We start from the raw sequence: 20,148 nt of genomic DNA, 5'->3' as shown, positions 1-20,148 counted from the left end.
GAAAGTGAACAGTGCCACCTGCTCGGCTCTCACTCCATTTCCAGTTACTTCCCCCACTTCCCGTTTGCAACTGGTGCCCTTCTAGCTGCTGCTCTGATGCTGAATTCCAGAGTGGGTAGGTTTGCACACATTCTAGGACCGAAACAGGCTATCCCGAGAGACTGGCAGTTTCTTCCACCACCACCCCCCACTGGTTTTTACAGCCAGAATTTATTTGTTCAGCACTGGGACCCTGGGCTGTGCTGTCTGGCCTGGCATTAGGATTGTTCACTCCCCACGTGTCCCTCCTAGATTTTATCTGCTACACATAAATGTGGGGCCGCCCGTCCCACTGGCCACCACAGCCAAACTGCACCCTATCCACCACTGCTCCCCGACTCTGCCCCTCTAACCATCTGGAAGAATATTTCTTCTTTAAATCCTTGGTTGTCAGACTTCCACACAGTTCAATTTTCTGGCAGTCTTGGTTGTTTAGTTCCGAAGTTAGTTATGAGCCTTCTTATGGTTGTGCAAAGAGGCGAAGTGTGTCTACCAACAACTCCATCTTGGCTGGAAGTCTCATCATAGCCTTTGTTTTAAAGTCTATTTTGTGTGTTGCTATCCCAGCTTTTTTATTCCCATTTTCATAAAATAACTTTTCACATCCCTTTACTGCAGTCTGTGTGTCTTTTTTTATTAAACATATTGGATGACATGTTAATAGGATCACATAGATTTCTGTGTGTGTCTTTTGATCTGAAGTGACTCTCTTGTAGACAGCATATGTTTGGATCTTGTCTTCATATTCATTCAGCAACCCTATGTCTTTTGATTGGACAATTTAATCCATTTGCATTTAAAGTAATTGCTGATAGGTAGGTATTTGTCATTTTATTATTCAAACTCTTGAGTTTTTCTTCTTCTTAAGGATCCTTAAACATTTCTTATAATACAGGTTTGGTGGTTATAAACTCCTTTAACTTTTTCTTGTCTGCGAAGCTCTTTATCAGTTCTTAGACTCTAAATGATAGTTTTGCTGGACAGAGTAATTTTGATTGTAGGTCTCGATTTTCATCAGTTTGAATATTTTGTGCCAATCCCTTCTTGGCCTGCAGTTTCTGATGAGTATTCATCTGACAGTCTTACGGGAGCTCCCTTGTAGGTAAGTGCTTTTCTCTTGCTGCTTTTAAAATGCTCTTTGTCTTTAACCTTTTGTATTTTTTAAAGATTTATTTATTTTTAGAGAGAAGGGGAGAGGAAGAGAAACATTAATGTGCCGTTGCCTCTTGTGCACCCCCCACTGGGGACCTGGCCTGCAACCCAGGCATGTGCCCTGATTGGGAATCAAACCAGCAACCCTTGGGTTCGCAGGCCAGCACTCAATCCATTGAACCACACCAGCCAGGGCTAACCTTTTGCATTTAATTATGGTGTGTCTTGGTGTGAGTTTCCCTGGGTTCATCTTGTTTGGAACTCACTCTGTGCTCCTGGACTTGTGTGTCTGTTTCCTTCACCAAAGTTATTCTTTTCTGTAATTATTTAAAATATGTTTTCAATTCCCTACTCAATCTCTTCCCCTTCTGGCACTCCCATGATATGAATGTTGGTACATTGACTATTGTCCCAGAAGTCCCTTAAACAATTTTTTTTAAAAGATTTTATTTATTTATCTTTAGAGAGGAAGGGAAGGAGAGAAGGAGGGAAATATCAATGTATGGTTGCCTCTCTTGTGTCCCCTGCTGGGAACTGGTCTGCAACCCAGGCATGTGCCCTGACTGGGAATCGAACCACAATTGTGTGGTTCATAGGCTTGCGCTCAAGCCACTGAGCTACGCCAGCCAGGGCAACAATTCTTTTTTTTTTTATTGTTTTCATTTTCTTGTTCTAGTTGGGTGTTTTCTGTTGCCTTCTCTTCCCAATCACTGGTTCAGTCCTCTGCTTCATCTACTCTACTGTTGATTCCTTCTAGTATATTCTTCATTTCTGATTGATCCTTTTTTGTTTTCTCTATCTTTGTTGAAGTTCTCACTGAGTTTATTCTTCCCACGGTTCACTGAGCATCCTTACAAACAGTGGTTTTTTGTTTGTTTGTTTTTAAATTTAATTTAATTTATTTTTAGAGAGAGGATAAGGGAGAAAGGGAGAGAAGCATCAACGAGAGAAACATCAATGTGTGGTTGCCTCTTGCATGCCCCCTACTGGGGACCTGGACCACAACCCAGGCATGTGCCTGACTGGGAATTGAACAAGTGACCCTTTGATTCACAGGCCTGTGCTCAATCCACTGAGCTACACCAGCCAGGATACAACCAGTGTTTTGTACTCTGCATCTAGTAGATGGCTTATCTGAATTTCGTTTAGTTCTTTTCCTGGAGTTTTGTTCTGTTCTTTCATTTGGGCCGTACTTCACAGTCTCCTCATTCTGGCTGCCTCCCTGTGTTTCTATGTATTAGGTAGAGCTGCTGTGTCTCCCAGTCTTTGTATAGTGGACTTATGTATTAGGTATCCTATGAGACTGCCTCCCCAGGCACCTGAATGAGGTGCTCCAGGTATTCCGTCCACCCCCATGAGGGATGTGTACACCCTCCTTTTATAGTTGAGCCTTCATTTCTGTTGGCAAATCAGTGGGAGGGAATGAACTCCAGGCTGACTGGGCAAGATTACAGCTGAAAAGCTGCTGTGTGGGAGCCCACCCCACAGAGTAGGACTCACTTCATCAAGTACCTGTCGAGTCTACCCCTTGAATGTGTCACTTTTTTTTAAAGATTTTATTTATTTTTAGAGAGAGGGGAAGGGAAGGAGAAAGAGAAGGACAGAAACATCAATGTGTGGTTGTGTTTCACATGCTCCCTACCGGGGACTTGGTCCACAACCCAGGCATGTGCCCTAGACCAGGAATCAAACTGGTGAACCCTTGGTTCATAGGCTTATGCTCAATCCACTGTGCCACACCAGCCAGGGCTGAATGTGTCACTCCTCGTGGAGGTGGTTGGGTAGTGCTCCAGTGTGGTCTGAACCTGTCCTCTGGGTGTGCTGGCTCTGGAGCCTCCTGGGAGGTATAGTTCCAGGAACACCAGGCATGAGCTAGAAAGTGATTTTCAGATGGCTGCCACTGGTGCTGATCTTGGAGGTGCCCAGAAGCCAAGCTGCAAACCATGGCTGGCTGCTGCTAGTGCTGGGCTTGGGGCTGTTTTGCAAAAAAGTACAAGACACACCAAGTCCAGATGTTGCTGACCTCCAAAAGATTTGTGGACCTTTGGCAAATTTTAGGAAAGTCTGTAGTATGAGCCAAGACAGGCCATTTTTGGAGGAAACACCACTGGAAGTGGCTTGGGTGAGCCCAAAAGTTGGATGAGGCAGTGTCTCAGAGTTATTACCAGGGCTAGGTGAACCGTGTGAGACAAGTTTATGGACACTCAGATATGGTACCTACCTATACCTGCAGGGGGAGGGCTCAGCAAAGGAACAGTGGCCTCTGCCAGCACTTCTGCCTTCTGCCAGCTGTTCCTCCAGCTCTCACCATGAAGTCATAACATTTAGTTCTTCCCATATACTCCTGGTGCCTTTCTGAGCTGCCAACCCAGTGCAGGAGCTCCAAGAGAGGAAGTCCATGTGTGGGACTTAAATGGAACACCTGGGATTTCAGCAGCCCTCCCTCTCAGTCACCCACAATCTTTGCTGGTTTTTACAGCCAAAGTCATGGGGACTTCTCTTCCTGGTTCTGGAACACTGGGCTGGGGAGCCTGGTGTGGGTCAGGACTCCTCACTCCTCATGGGGACTCTGTCAGCCAAAATATCCCTCCTAATTTTTAAACTACCACAAATGCGTGTGGGACCTGCCAGTTCTGCATCTCCACCCCTTTTACCAGTCTCGATGTGGCTTCTCTGTATATCATTAGTGTTGGGACTTCTGCTCAGCTAGATTTCGGGTGGTTTTCTTTTATTTATTTATTTATTTATTTATTTATTTATCTTTAGAGGGGAAAGGAAAGAGAGAGGGAGAGAAATATCAATGTATGGTTGCCTCTCATGAGTCTCCTGCTGGGAACTGGCCTGCAACCCAGACATGTGCCCTGACTGGGAATCGAACCACGATACTCTGGTTCGCAGGCCTGCGCTCAATCCACTGAGCTACACCAGCCAGGGCTTCAGGTGGTTTTCAATGATGGTTGTTCTTTAGTTGTAATTCTGATGTGGTCATGGAAAGATGAGAGTACCATGTTTACCTACTCTGCCATCTTGACCAGAAGCCATGATTTTCTTTCATATGTCACTGCTTTTTCCCATTGGTTTATAAATATTCTTGCCGAAATTTCTAATAGTACAAATAGAACATAGAAAATAGCCTAGTTTTTCTGTAAATTATTAACAACAATAAATCTAAATTACTGCCCTGGCTCGGTAGGTCAGTTGCTTAGTGCGTTGTCCTGATACACCATGTTTGTGGGTTTGATCTCCTTCAGGACACACACAGGAAGCAACCAGTGAATGCATGAACAGGTGGAACAACAAGTCAATGTCCCTCTCTCTGTGTCTCTCTTTCCCTTTCCCTCTCTCTCTAAAATCAATAAATGAGTTAAAAAATTTTTAATTTATTTTTAGAGAAAGGGTGAGGGAGAAAGAGAGGGAGAAAAACCTCAATGGCGAGAGATACCCAGATTGGTTCCCTCTCCCACACCCCCAACAGGGGCCCTGGCCCCAAACCCAGACGTGCTCCAACTGGCATCAAACCAGTGACTGGTTTACAGGCTGGTACTCAATCCACTCAGCCACACCAACCCAGACTAAAAAAAGGGCTTTTTTTAAAAGAAATCTCAACCGCCACAAAAAGCTGATGATATTGTATCACAGCAAAGATCTCCAGGCACCTAAATATTGTTACATTTCATTAGACCCCAAAACACTGAATCCATTGTGTAGTTCTTACACACTACCATAGTTGTTACATTTTAGTTGATCCTTTAATACTGGCTATGCCTATTGCTCTAGATCCCAAAGATCCCTGGTACATTGTGAGCACTCAGAAAATGTGTACAAATGGGACAGATTGGTTGAAAGACATCACTGTTGTGAAAAATACTATGCCAAAAACTACTCCATGTAAGCTTACAAAAATACTGTGGGGTCAAGATAATACTGAGGTAGTAGCCTTTCCAAAGTCCCCTTGGAATGAAATGAAACTAAATTTTGGCACCACATCAATAGTCTATTCAGCTTGCATAAGAATCTTCCTATTAAGAAAGAATATTGGGTATCATCAATTCCTGGCCACCTTATATCCATAGGATAAATCTTACCTATAATTTTGTAGGACACTATCCAGACATTTTCCTGTGTGAGTTCATTTTATGATTTATCTTAACAGTGGAGTAACTGTGACAATGGCAAAGGCGATTACTGCCAGAATGGGAGCGTTTACTGTTTAACAAGCGGTTTACCTGTTTAACAAGCAAGGTGCTAGCCACCACTTCATTCATGCCTCGTAACGCCCTGATGGGTCAGGCTTAAAAGCCCCACTCACAGATAAAGAAGCCAACCCTCAGAATCTAGTCACTAGCTCCAGGCCAAATAGCCCTTCATAGCAGAGCTGGGGCTTCCTACCTATGATCAGCACAATGCCTACTAATAGCGGGTACTTGCTTTGTGACAGCTGAGAAAAATCTGTGGACCATGTTTTCCAAAGTGGTCCCATTCCCAAACACCTGGAGAGTGCCCCAAAGGGTGCTCTAGACTCAGGAGGTTTACCACCTCAGGGCTTTGCTGGTCCAGCATGGCCCCCAGACTCTAACAGTGCCACGGGGTTGCCCAGTGCCACGGGGTTGCACATCTTACCTCTTCTCGGCCCATGCTATGATCGGGTCCCACTCGTTCTTCTGAAGTTCCACTAACGTCTCTGGCTCTTCCACCCTGTAGCTAATTCATTGTAAAAATCACCTTCGTTAATAAAAAAAGTACAATTCCTTCATTCAGTGACAGACAACAGAAAAACACATAAGGCAACAGCAAAGAGAACTTCACCACTGCCCCAGCCCCACAATTCTTCCCCCTAAAGCAGTGTTCTCACAGTGAGGCATTAGGGCCAGCCACAGAGCACCACCTGGGACCTTGTGTAAGCACAAATTCTCAGGCCCCAGCCCACACCTACAAAAAGCAGAACCTCTGGGAGTGGGCCCAGAAATCTCTGCTTTCACAAGCCCTCTGGGGGATTCCGATGTGAGCTTGAGTTTGAGAGCTCTGTCCAGAATTTCCTAACAGGTCCAGGCTTACAGCACTGCGTTAGCACCATTCCAAACACTAAGGCTGTGCCTACTTCAGCCTAGGATGCAGAATGCAAATGCTATATAGGACCTCAGTCACCTACCTATACCCCTACACTCCTACCTACCCATACCCCTTCCAAGAGAGCATGTTCTCAGCCACAGACCAAGTTGCCTGTCTGGACCTCATGAGCCCGCCTGGCTCTTGGCTATGGATGTAGCTGCTGCCACAGAGGGCTGACACCAGCTGAGGCTAGGCTATACTACTTGTTCTGGCTAACAGAGTAGGATGAAGAGAGCTTCACTATAAGGCCTCATGAGACAGGAACCCAAGTGGGCAATGTGGAAAGCCAGTATGGTGTGGGCACAAGAAAGAGGACAGACTATAAAGGCATGGGCTGCTGATCAGTGTGTGAGTGGGCAGATTCTCCCCCAGGTCGGAGGAAAGAGCTCTGGGACCCAGTCTTCCAGCTCCCATACCTGCTGGCCAACTGTCCTTCATTTCTCACCAGGGCCCGCCCCTGTATCATTTTCAAGAAAACCCTTTTATCTGAGCTACACTGAAGATGTCTCTGATCCCTGCAATCAAATGGTCCCTAGCATATATGGAGTGGACTTTCTGACGAGCAACTCAAAAGTGGCACTATTGGCTGCCTATCCAGGAGCACCTTTCCCTCCTCAGCCCCCATTGCCAACCCATGTGTCATCTGTGACAGAGTCAGATTCAGGGCTCTCAGGCCGCAGACATGGGGCTTCTTCAGCTCTCCTTCAATATCACCATTCATCAGATAAAGGACGTGGAAAAGGGAACTTCCTCCACCTGAATGCCTGAAGCTGGGACATCAGGTGTTTTCCTGCCTTGCTCCAGGGCTCACACTAGTCCTCCAGCCTGCCAGCACACAGACTGGACCACACATCAGCTCTCCTGGGTCTCCAGTGTGCCAGCTGAAGATGTCGGCATTTCTTAGTCTGCACATTCCTGTGAGTCATTATTGATAATAAATCTCTTTGTGGGTGTGTATTTTTTTAAGGCCTTCAGATCAAGGCTGAATTATGCTATAAAATTCACTGGTTTTAAATCTCTAGCTTGCAGATGGCAGCCTGTGGACTGTTTGGCCTATAAAATTGGGTGAGCCAATTCCTACGATAAATATATAAGTGCAAAAGAGGTAAAAAATAAAGAACACAGCCCTGGCTGATATAGCTCAGTAGACTGAGCACGGACCTGTGAACCAAAGGACTGTGGTTCGATTCCCAGTTAGGGCACATGTCTGGGTTGCAGGCCAGGTCCCAGCAGGGGATGTATGAGAGGCAACCGTACACTGATATTTCTGTCCCTCTCTCCTTTCCCTCTAAAGAAATAAAATCTTAAAAAAATAAAATAACACAAACACCAAGGGAAAATTTAGAAATGGAGGAAGCCAGCTCCTAAATACTCCCCCTCCCAGCACCATCTCTGTGCCCAGGCTGACAAGCAGTGATGAGGATGCCTACAGGAGGGTGTGCTGGGAGGGGGAGGTCTGGGGTCAGAGACCCTGCTGGGGTTGGCAACTGCCCCCCTTGGCCCTGGAGCCTGCAAGAGCTGCACATACATCACTGCAGCCAAAGGAGGTCTCCTCTCTGGGGATTTGCAGGGCAGCTAAATGTTGATACCAACTGGACTGATTTCCCTGCCCTGTGAGAAAGCAGAAGAAGGCCTGCCTCGTCTCCCACTGATAGCTAGGCAAACAAGACAGATCAGCCCGAGGGACTCACTGGGTCCAAAGGAAATGCTCATTAAGTGTCAATTACCAAATGGTGTCAGTGTCCAGGAACTTCACAGCCGCCCGGATCAGCTGGTCCTTGTTTCGCTGGGTTGGGTTGTCTAAAGAGGTGTTGCACAATGTGGTCTGCATGAAAAGACAGAAAGTCCCATCATCACCCCCTGAGTCTAGACCAAAAACGCTGCCTTCCCAAGCTCATTGTTTCCAGCCCACAGCTGCAGGGAGAACCAGTCAGCAAGAGCCACCAGGCAGCAGTGCCAAGCCAAAGCCTTTGACCTGTGGTATCTGCACAACCTGAGCTGCAGCCCATCAGCTGTGAGCTCATGACAGCCAGGTCCCATGCCCACAGTGCACTGTGCTGTCCCTGAGACTTATGTGCTTCCCCAGGTCTCATCCTCTTACAACCAAGCTCCGCTATATTTAATCCTCACAACCACTCTTTGGGTGAGTACTATTATTCCTATTTCAGAGATGTGGAAACTGAGTCCCACAGAGGTCAAATTCAGTAAATAGGACACACAAGCATTTTTGGAATTTGGATCTGACTGAAAGCTTACCAGCTGGCTCTCAGAAACATCTCAGAAAGCAGGGAACAAATCAGCCAAGATGGAAGTGGGACTATTTTCCAGATTTGCCCAGTCAGTAGCAGGCTGCTTAGGTACTTGAACAATTAGTTTGTGTTCTGTCACTCTAATGTCATCAGACAGTCCCAGTGCAGGCCAGCACCGCAGCAGGCTGGAAAGATGTTGTGGCAGCCTGCCTGGGTGTGTGTGTCAGGGCCAAGCACAGTGGTGGCCAGGGCAGCACCAGCCCTGGGTCGACCCAGCCCTGGGTCAGCCAGGACAGCACCAGTCGACCAGGGTCGACTGAACGCTCTCTCTCTCTGGGCACCATGACCACACCCAGGCCTTGCTGTGTCAGCTCATACCGCCCTGAATACCTCCACAAGTGGGCACTATCATCCCCCACCACTCACAGATGGGGAGCCTGGGGCTGAAAAGTGGCAGTAACTCACTGAAGGTCACTGTTTGGAAGCTGCAGAACCTGTGCCCAGAGAACCCAGCTGCCCCCTTCCTCAGGCTGCTCTAGTGCCTCAGTGAGTCACCCTGTGTGGAGTGGGGTCAGCTTCATGGTATAGGGTCCTCAGCCACCTGCCCCTTGGGTTCTGAACCAATACCAGGTGCCAGTTAAACTTCATACTAGGAACTGGCTATGTGCTAGTAAGACAGCCGTGGCCCTGCCCTTCTGTGCTGAAAAAGGCAGCACAGACATAGCACAGATACAATACAGATACTATAAACTGTGGTGCTGATGAAACAAAGGGGCAGCTGCCATGACAGAACATAAGACAACTGGGCAGTAAGGGGGGGTAACGTCTGTCCTGAGACCAGAGGAGGAGCCAGCCATCCCACACAGCACTCTGAGCAGGGGACCTGCAGGTGACCAGGCTCAGGGGGGAATGTTTGGCATATTCGAGGAGTCACGTGTGGCTGGAGCCCATCCCCAAGGACTTTGTTGCATTAGGGTAGGAGTCTCAATTCTTGCCAGGCACCCTAGAAAGCCCACAGCAGGCACCGAGGCACAGGAGGGGAGTTTGTTACCAGGTGCATGGTGTAGAACTTGATGGTGTCCTGCTGGCAGTCCCATTCTGTGGCCACTGCGATGGCCAGGGCCTCGCTGGGGACAGTAAAGAGCTTGGCCTGGGGAGTTTTCAGCTTCCTGTGGTCCAAGTTTATCTCAAAGCCACCTTGAAAGATCAAATGAAAACCTCTCAGGGATCATCAAGTGGAATCAAGTGACCATTCCTGATCTGGAATGGCTACTTGATCTGGTACCAACAAAGGCAACCCTGAGCCCCTTCACACAGGGCTTTCAGAAACATATCCAACAAAAGTGCGAAGGGCAAGCTCACCACTGAACTGGCTGAAGATAAAAAATGTTTCTACCCATTCATAGAAAAAAAAAAGAGGCAGTCAAAATTTCAGATACTCACCTTCACCCTGTGTGATGCTGACATTCTGATAAAACTTCTTCCTTTCTGTGAGAAAGATTTTTCAAAGAGGCAGTTTAAAATCATGTTGAGACAGAAGACCAGATAATGCTGACAGATTGGCTTGATTTTCATATCGCTATTCCAAGTCTGCCCTACTCTATGCAGCATAATCAATGGCTTCTGACTAAAGCTGGAGGGGTGGGCATTCACTCTCCAGGGATGAGGGAGAGCAGGACAACTGGTTAAGCTCCCACCGGCCCAGGGACAGTCTGATCACACAGCATCAAGAACCTGCAGACTGTATGACCCGACAGACTTTTCCAGCATCTTCTGCTTTGACTTCTAAGCATGCTCCTCCCCACCCCACCCCTACCCCAGTGCTGCCCTGCACCAGCGCATGTACTGGAAACTAAAGATGGTATCTGACTTTGATAAAGCCAGAGACCCATTTCAGACAAGAGTCCATTGCCTCTACAAAGGCACGGGCAGAGAGCCAGTGTGAACACTCATATGCATGTGCGTGTTTGTGTGGTGTGCAGGCAGTGACTAGAGATCCCAGGAGCATCTCCCATCCTCCATACTAATTAATTAACCTAATTAACCAGCTTGCCTGTGTGTTTAACAGGAACTCCAAACATTTCCTTTAGGAAGGGAAAAATCTGTCCTGCGTTTCTTTCTGAAAATAACTTGAATAAAATGTGGAAATATAAACACATTCCCCCTCTTTCACTTGGGGGAATTAAAAACCAAGAGCACTGCATAAGGAAGTATGCAGATTCCTTCAATTAATAACAAATATGTCACATTTTGAAAGGTATAAACCATAACTCAGTCCTTACCACCCATGACAAACAAAAACCTTCACTCCTTCACTCACTCATTTATTCATTTGTTCCTTCACATATTCACCAGATACGTAAAGCCTCCAGAGTCTGACTAAAGCTACTTATTGGAAATAATGATGCAGCATGTGAAAGACAAGGAGATTTCATTCGTTTTTAATGCTTTTTAACTTCCTTTAATATGTTTTAAACCAAGCTTCTGTTGAAAGTCTTATTAATTCCAATAGACTATGAAAATCAGAACTTGGTTTATGTGCGTGTGGGGAGGGAGTCATGGAAAGAGTGTCTGGCCTTCCTCCAAACACCGTACGTGATGTTTTCATCAATCTCATTCGTTGTCGCCAACGTTTACACGGGGAGATCGCATCCCCATGGCTGTACTTACTAAACTAAGACCCAAACTGTTTTCCCACAAAAAATACTTGTGCCAACTATGTGCCAGGTACTGTTCTAGAAACTTGGAATAAAACAGTAAATAAAACAGAAAAAATCTGTATTCATAGTTTAAATTTTTAAAAAGGTGATCAGATCTGAGAACTGAGATGATGCTACATTATTCTGACACAATTTACCACCTTCCTCTGAAATCATAATATTTTGATGCTCTCACACCTGACCAAAGTAGGAGGGTTACACTGCCTGCTGCTTTTAAATTACCTGCTTTACAGGCCCTCAAGGGCACACTCAGACACAGATGCAATGAGGTCCAGGATGGCGGCCAAAGCCAGACCAGGCAGGAAGTGGGAAGAGCTCTAGAAGTTCTGATTCACCACAGGGGCGGGGGTGGGGGTCCTCCCCTCGGCAGAAAGTGTTAGTGGAGAGAGTTCTAGCACATGGCCCCACAGAGCCCTGGGAAATGGGTCCAAGACACTGAGCCAGGGAACAGCCTCTGACAGCACAGGCTGAGCCACCCAAAGGTGTGAGGACCACGAGGCCCCACAAGGGAAGCCTTTTATTTCCTGCTTTGCTGGTCAGGCCTTGGTTCTCATCCTGGCCAGGCCCACTTCTCTGTTCGGAGGAAGGAAAATCTGGAAGGGAATGGGATGGGGGACAGGAGGAGGGCAGGCTTCAGCCTTGGGAGTTCTGACACAGACTTTGGTGAGTCCTAATCCCTTTCCAGGGAGAATGATAAGTCCTGGCAATAGGATTCAAAGCTCAACCCTACCCTAGAGGCAGTAACTGTCCAGTGGGGAGAGTCTGTCTCCCCAAACAGTGAATCAGACAAACAGTGAAAAGACCACAATGGCCAAGGAAGTACAAGGAACCCTGACACACATGCCAGGAAGCTCATCCTCCTCATGGACTAAAGAAAAGGCCCCAGCAGCCAGTTCCCTCTGAGACCTGGAGAGAAAGTAGTTAGCCTGCACTGATGGATTCATTTCTTGGAGGGTGTGTGTGCAAAAGTTTCTAGCAGAGGAAAAAGCTTACATGGAAGTGTGAGGCCTCAAGAGAACACAGAATTTTGAAGAACAAGAAAGATGGTCAGAAGGAGACCACTACAGCTATCCAACAGGGAATGGTCTGAGATGCCCAGAGAGGGTGGGTGGAGGCCAGGCCAGGGAAGAAAGGGTCAGACAGGTTACAGTAGTGAGGATAGAGGAAGCCAGGTTAGGAGTTCTCAAAGGCAAATATGATCCGGAAAATTTACGGGCTGGCAGCCATGCTCCCCAACAATGACAAAAGACAAAGGTTCTTCAGCTGGGCCCTCAGAGGTCTTAGGTCACACGGGATAAACCATGCAGCTGCCAGAAGCCTGTGACACATCCATGGTCTCCATGAATATAGGACCCTGTGAGAGCCACAGGAACACCATCTTTAGAGACAAAAGAAACAGCCTAGCCTTGTAGAGTCACACAGAACTTGGGTCTGTTTTGAGTGTGAATACCTCCCTTTACAGAACATCTATTTCTATGGCAAAAACATGCTCAGTGCCTTTTAAGAGACAATTTTGTGGACTGTGTAGATACGAAGAAATGGGTATGTACAAAAGCTAACCATGAGAAACCTGCTCGTGTGAGGAGTGCTGAATTGGAAAGCACTAAACATTGGGCCCCCTTCCTGTGACGCTGCTCCAATCCACATGGAGAAACAGGCCTGTCCTGTGTCACCGCCCCTTCCCTGCTCTCCTGGCGCAGGCTTTAGGACCAGTGAGCGATCTTTCCATCAGCTTCAATCACTGGAGGCCTCTGATGTGTAAAGACTACAACTCCCACTGTGCACCAAGGGCAGAAGTGCTTTCTCACAGCTGTTTAACCACCATTATCTTTTTTAAACAGTGCCATCTGGTGGGCCTTTAACCTTAAAGCTGAAATTCTCTCTCTCTGGGTACCCCTTCATCCATAATGGGAAGAGAGTGGGCTCTGACAAACTTGTTTCTGGTATGATAATTCTTCAGGCCAACTATGTAAAGAACCCTTCCAACTCAATGATAAAAAGACAAATAACCCAATTAAAAATGATCACAGGATCTGAATAGACATTTCTCCAAAGACAATGTACAAATGTCCAATAAGCACATAAAAAACACCCTCAATACCATTCATCATCGGGGAAATGCAAATTGCGTGGCTAGTGTGGCTTGGTTGTTTGGAGCATCATCCTATAAGCCAGAAGGTCCCAGGTTCAATTCTCAGTCAGGGCATATGCCTAGGTTGCAAGTTTGGTCCCAGTCGAGGAAATTTTTAGGAGGCAACCAATCGATGTTTCTCTGTCTTTCTCTCCCCCTTCCCCTCTCTCTGGAATCAGTAAAATTTTTAAAAGGGAAATGCAAATCAAAACCAGGAGATACCAACTGCACATTCACTAGGATGGCTAAAATCAAAAAGACATAATAACAAGTGCTGAGGATACGGAGAAATTTGGATTTTCATACCCTGCTGGTGGAAATGTAAAATGGTGCAAACACTTGGAAAGCAGTGTGGCAGTTCCCCAAAAAGTTAAACAGTTACCATTTGACCCAGAAATTCTACAGGTAGATATATGAGAAATAAAAACATATGCGCACACAAAAACTTGCATATGAATGTTTATAGCAGCATTACACAGAATAGTGAAAAGATGGAAACAACCCAAATGTTCATCAACAAAAGAATGGATAAATAAGATGGAATATTACGGAAGTCTGACAACAACTAACTGTTCAGCCGGACCAGTAAGAGGGGCAGAGCCAGCAGCAGAGTGGGACCAGGCAGGAAAGACCTCCTGACCCAGGCGCTAAGGCAGCCGTGGGCAGACCCCAGGTGTGGGGTAGCAACAGGTGGACCCAGTGAGGGCACAAGGCGGCAGGCTGACTGTGGTCACACATTCGCGCGCAGATAAACTAGCGAAGGAGCGAGCAGTGAGACAGACCATGAAGGCCTCAGCAGCAGGAAGCAGCAGAGGGGACCGCCACTGCCCCCACATACAGCGTCACAACCCAGCAACTGAGTTGCCCCGCCCTGGTGAACACCTAGGGCTCCGCTCCTCATACATAACAGGTGCGAACAGACCAAAACATGGCTCAAAAACTCAAAGCCCCAGAGCCTATAATTCTAAGTGACCAAGAAACAGCCAACCTTTCAGACAGAACTGGTTGATTTTAGTCACAAATTAGAGGAACATATGAAGGCTAAACTGATTGAAATGAAGGGAAATGCACAGGAAACCAATAGTGATGGAAAGGAAACTGGGACTCAAATCAAGGGAGTGGACCAGAAGGAAGAAAGAAACAACGAAACAGAAAAGAAGGAAGAAATAAGAATTCAAAAAATGAGGAGAGGCTTAGGAACCTCCAGGACATCTTTAAATGTTCCAACATCCGGATTATAGGGGTACCAGAAGGGGAAGAGGAACAGCCACAAGTGGAAAACTTATTTGAACAAACAATAAAGGAGAACTTCCCCAATCTGGCAAAAGCAACAGACTTCCAGGAAATCCAGGAAGCTCAGAGAGTCCCAAAGAAGTTGGACCCAAGAAGGAACACACCAAGGCACATCATAATTACACTAGCCAAGATTAAAATGAAGGAGAGAATCCTAGAAGCAGCAAGAGATAAGGGGACAGTCACCTACAAAGGAGTTCCCATCAGACTGTCAGCTGATTTCTCAAAAGAGACCTTCCAGGCAAGAAAGAGCTGGAAGGAAGGATTCCAAGTCATGAAATCCAAAGACCTACAGCCAAGACTGCTTTATCCAGCAAAGCTTTCATTTAGAATGGAAGGGCAGATAAAGTGCTTCTCAGATAAGGTCAAGTTCAAGGAGTTCATCGTCACCAAGCCCTTATTATATGAAATGCTAAAGGGACNGCTGCTATTACTCACACGACGCTCTTCCGATCTCGTATGAGTAATAGCAAGAAAATAGATAGGGGGGAGGGCAAGAATAGTGGGGGAAATATAGAATTTAAAGAACTTGAGACACGTGGTTATAAACTAAGGGGGGGAGAATGGTGGGGGAGGGAGTGTGCGGGTGGAGGGTAATGAAGGGGGGAATAGAACAACTGTAATGGTATAATCAATAAAATATACTTTTAAAAAGATGGAATATTATTCAGCAATTATTTAGCAAAAAGAATACTGGTAAATGCCACAACTTAGATAAACCTTGAAAACAGTCTAAGTGAGCCCTGACTGGTATAGCTCAGTGGATTGAGTAACCAGCCAGTGAACTAAAAGGTCACTGGTTCAATTCCCAGTTAGGGCACATGCCTGGGTTGCAGGCCAGGTCCCCAACTGGGGGTGCATAAGAGGCAACCACACATTGATGTTTCTTTCCCTCGTAAAAAAAAAAAGTCTAAGTGAAAAAAAGCCAGTCAAAAAAGACCACATTCCATTTACATAAAATGTTCAAAATTGGGAAATCTATAGAGACAGAAAGTAGCCTAGGGCTGATGGGGCCAATGGAGGAATGAGAGCTGAAGGTCACAGGGTTTCTTTTCAGGATAATAAATATGTTCTAGAATTGACTGTGGCAATGGCTGCATAACTCCATGAATGTACTGAGGACCACTGAATTGTGCACTTTAAATAAGTGAAGAGTAAGTGAATTATACCTCAATAAATCTGTTATAAAATTCTTTAGGCCGAATGTATCTTCCATAGCGTAAATGGACTAAATAACTAAACACACTTTTCCCAAAGAGGAGAGGTTGACGTTGTTTTTTTTTTCTGTAAGGAGCCAAACACAGTAAATATTTTAGGCTTTGCAGCCCATTCAGTGTCTGTTGCAACTAGTCAACTCTGCCATTGCAGTGAAAGCAGCCCTGGACAATACATAAATAAATGAGTATGGCCGTGTGCCAATAAAACTTTGCTTAAAAACAGGTGGCAGGCTGGACACCTTACCTACAGATTGTCCCTCAATCTACCACAACCAGGGCTGCCAGGGCAACCAGGGCAACTCAGGGCAGGTGATGCCTCTGAGGTGGTAGACTCTGAGAAGCTTAATGACTTGTCCAGGTGACAGGCAATCTGTAAATGGAGTAGACAAGAAGGGGCTGGAAAGAAGTATTCCAAGTCATGAAAGGCAAGGACCTACATCCAAGATTGCTCTATCCAGCAAAGCTCTCATTTAGAATGGAAGGACAGATAAGGTCAAGTTAAAGGAGTTCATCATCACCAAGTCCTTATTATACAAAATGTTAAAGGGACTTACCTAAAAAAAGATAAGAAACATGAACAGTAAAAAGACAGCAAACTCACAGTTATTAGCAACCATACCTAAAACAAAAGCAAACTAAGCAAACAACTAGAACAGGAACAGAACCACAGAAATAGAGATCACATTAAGAGTTAGCAACAGGGGAGTGGGAGGAGGAGATCAGGGGGTGGGTGGGTGGGGGGAGGTACAGAGAATAAGTAGCATAGATGGTAGGTAGAAGATAGGGGAAGGGTAAGAATAGTATGGAAAAAGTAGAAGCTAAAGAACTTATGACACATGGACATGAACTAAAGGGGGGGAATGTGGGTGGGAGGGGGTGTGCAGGGTGGAAAGGAATGAAGCAGGGGAAATGGGACAGCTGTAATATCATAATCCATAAAATATATTTTTTAAAAAAGACTTCTAACCTTGACTTCACTGGGTGTTTGCACTCAGCCAGATATGCTTCCTCTCCTGAACACCTTCCCCTCCCAGCAGCTGGTGCAGAGCAGGACTGCCACACTACCTCACACAAGTCTCCTTGCTGCAACTTCTCTAACACCCCAGCGACCCTTTCCTAACTCCCTTCTGTCATTCTGACAAACCTCAATGACATGGCCATTCCTAGGGACCAAGCTCAATCTGCCTGCCAATTAAAGTCTCCATAAAGGCTCCACTTGGATTTAATCTTCACCACTCCAGGGACTCTCAGAATCTCAGAACTGGTGAAGTCTCAGTAGATTGCTCAGAGGCCTGATTCAGGTACCCCCTTTCCACTGTGCTCTATTCTTTCGTTTATTCATATTTTCTTTCATGGATGACTACGTACCATGTGCCAAGTCCTTCCAAGAGCCTAAACTAGTCAGTGGCAGTAGAAAGGAAAAGGAGATGGCACATGGAATGCCATTATAATGGGAAGTGGCATCCACTAACCTAAACTAACCCTGTATGTTTTCCAATTTAAGTGAACTCCCTGGGATGCTGCATAGAAAAAAAAAAACCCTATCATTTTCCTTTACATCAGGGATGTCAAACTCATTTTCACCAGGGGCCACATCAGCTTTGCAGCCTTTAAAGGGCTGAATGTAATTTTAGGACTATATAAATGTAACCACTCCTTAACTAGGGGCAAGGAGCTCGGCACTGCTGCCAGGTAGAAATACGGAGCTGGGCGGGATGGAACAAGGTGGAGGGCCAAATTCAGCCAGCCGGCCTTGTGTTTGCCACCTGTGCTTTACACACTCACACAGACACTCCAAATGAGTCAAGGTTTTCCCACCAATCAACTGCCACACCAGCTGGGAGTCCCACAGTTCAGTTAAGGTCTGAGTGAGCATCATATCCCAGGTTAAGGGTCCAATCCCACGAGACTGACCACCTCATCTACCCCCTCTGACCCCTTCAGACTCCAGTGGAAAGTCCAGGTTGTTAGCTGTGCTTCTAACCAACCCAACTGGCTATAAATCAGAGGTTCCAATGATGACTTCTCATGTTTGATTCGTTTGCTACAGCAGCTCAAAAACTCAGGAAAACAATTCACTTCCTAGACTACACACTTATGACAAAAGGATAAATGCACAAGTCAAAGTATGTGGTTAGGGGAAAGGAGCTTCCATACTCTTTCTGGATATGCTGCTCTCCTGGCATCTCTGTAGGTTCACCAATCTGCAAGCTCTCTGAACCTCTGAGAACCCATGGTTCAAGGATTTTAGGGAAGCTTCATTTATGTAGGCAAATAGGCAATTAATGATCAAGTCAATCTCCAGCCCCTCTCCCTTCCCTAGAGGTCTGGGCGTAGGGCTGAAAGTTCAACCCCCTAATCACACAGTTGGTTCCCATGGTAACCAGTCCCCATCCTTAGGGGTTTTCTAAAAGTCACCTCCCTGACGTACACTCAGGTGTAGTTGAAAGACATCCCTTTCATCTTTCTCACTCTGGAGCTATCTGGGACGAAAGACCAAATATTGTAACAAAAGATTCTCCGGCTCTTATGGCTTTTGGGAGCTGTGTGCCAAGAAGAGGGCAAAGATCAAATATATATATATTTCTTATTATAAATCATAATTATCACAGAAGCCCTTCCTTCTTCCTCTTCACCCAGGCCCTGACAGGTGAGACCTCAGCTTCCAGCTGCATCCAACATTTGGATACAATTGTGGAATTTAACAGAAGGACGCTCAGAGGCAACCTAGTCCTTCAAATCACACAGGAAAATGAGGCCCAAGATCACACAGAGGTTGTGTGATCAGTCAGAGGTTCCACCAGCCTCAGGACCCAGATTTGTATCCCAGGCATCATGCCCAACTGCCTGTAGAGTTGTAGATTTTTTGAAAGCAGGTAGTATCACAGCAAGATCCCTCATATCCCACTGTCATCTCTAGATGTGTTCTAGCTGCCCAGCACGCTTCTTCCTCCTCTACACCATACTCCTACTCATCTATCAGCTCTCTGTCTAAACGTCCTTTCAAAAGCCCAAGACCCTTTTAGACACTCTCAGGATGGGAGTAGTTATGTAGTCTTTGTGTTTTCATAACTTCTATGTACTTCCCTTAAGCTACTGTTTAACCAGGATATGATAACCTGCACTTGACAATGAATACCATCCAGGTAGAGAGCGTGTTCTACCTGTCTGGAAGGTCACCAGGCCTCCTGCCCTAAGCACAGAAAAACAAATCAAATGTAAGGAGAGTGTTACTGCTTTTCATTCTTTTAACTGATCTCTCCCCAGTAGCAATGAATGAGCCGTTACCTTCTCCTAGGTCTCATCAGAGTCAGAAGTGGAAGGAGGAGGCAGGAAGCATCAATCAACTCGTTAGCAAAGGTGGCAGTGGTTGTGGTAGGGCAGTAGGAGGGCCAAGATGGAAGACCTGGGTTCTAGACCCCTGCTGGGCGGGCTTCTTAGACACAGAAAGGAGGCAGACAAGCAGATCTTTGCTCTCCACTAACCTCTGAGTCTGCTCTGTGACCTTAGAGTAGTCCAGATACAGACCCGAATTTCCCTGTCTGGAAACAAGGGTGACTTCTGCTTTCCTTACTAAAGAGAAGAAAGCCATAAACTTTGAGAAAGCCGCACGTTCCCAATGTCAGTTACTGTCTCCTGCGTTGGAGAGATGTGTGAGACCTGGCAGGTGTGTGCCCTCCGGTGGTCCTAGTCCTAGTCTGGGGTACTCTTTCCCAATCTATAACGGGACCCGACTGGGCTGTGTAACCCGATGAGCCTGAATCCTGCCTCCGTTACTCCACCCGGTTCGGCAGAACCTTTCAGCCCACCTTAGCCCGGCTCAGCCCCTGGCCAAAGGGGGACGTGGCCTGTTTTTCCTCACCTGCCAGTGGAGCGTAGGCCCGGGATAGGGATGGGATGTTCGCCCCCGTCCTCACGGAGGCCATGGGACTACCTAAGGGTCGGCTCAGAAGCCGGCGCCACCCGTCCCGCAGGCAGAGGCATCTCCACATCGCGCCCGAGGGCCTGGGAGGACAACCGGTGCGAACCTTAGAGGAGAAAACACCAAGCTAAAGGATCCCTAAGCGCAAGCTGAGATTGTACGGAAACCTCTCACGGCCTCCCCAGATCTTTCAGACTCCTCTGGACGCCGCCATCTTCCGCACGTCGCAAACGGCTTATCGTCACTCCGGCGCGCCTCCTGCGCACACCCCCAGTCAATCAGCATCACAAACGCACCTTGCCCCGCCCCTTTAAGC

At 46.6% G+C, this 20,148-nt stretch overlaps 1 protein-coding gene across 3 annotated transcripts in view; it reads right to left on the bottom strand.

Moving 5' to 3' along the window:
- Positions 1–20,094, bottom strand: part of ATPAF2 (ATP synthase mitochondrial F1 complex assembly factor 2) — a 29,886-nt gene extending 9,792 nt beyond the window's left edge. The window contains exons 1-5 of one of the 3 annotated variants that reach the window (XM_037068812.1): positions 19,773–20,092; positions 9,993–10,037; positions 9,601–9,746; positions 8,028–8,125; positions 5,812–5,892 (exon numbers count right to left, since the gene is read on the bottom strand). In XM_037068812.1, the coding sequence (XP_036924707.1) occupies positions 5,812–5,892; positions 8,028–8,125; positions 9,601–9,746; positions 9,993–10,037; positions 19,773–19,902 (500 nt within the window). In that variant the 5' untranslated portion in view covers positions 19,903–20,092. Of the gene's footprint in view, positions 1–5,811; positions 5,893–8,027; positions 8,126–9,600; positions 9,747–9,992; positions 10,038–19,772 lie in introns of all 3 variants that reach the window. The other 2 variants (XM_037068814.1, XM_037068813.1) reach the window with 2 other exon arrangements.
- Positions 20,095–20,148: the final 54 nt, after the last annotated feature.

Source organism: Sturnira hondurensis, unplaced genomic scaffold, assembly GCF_014824575.4.
Source record: "Sturnira hondurensis isolate 20B ecotype Veracruz unplaced genomic scaffold, ASM1482457v3 Scaffold0018097, whole genome shotgun sequence".
In the NCBI taxonomy this organism is placed as follows: Eukaryota; Metazoa; Chordata; class Mammalia; order Chiroptera; family Phyllostomidae; genus Sturnira; species Sturnira hondurensis.
Note: the sequence above shows the minus strand (reverse complement) of the source record. Positions and strands in the feature narration are given on the sequence as shown.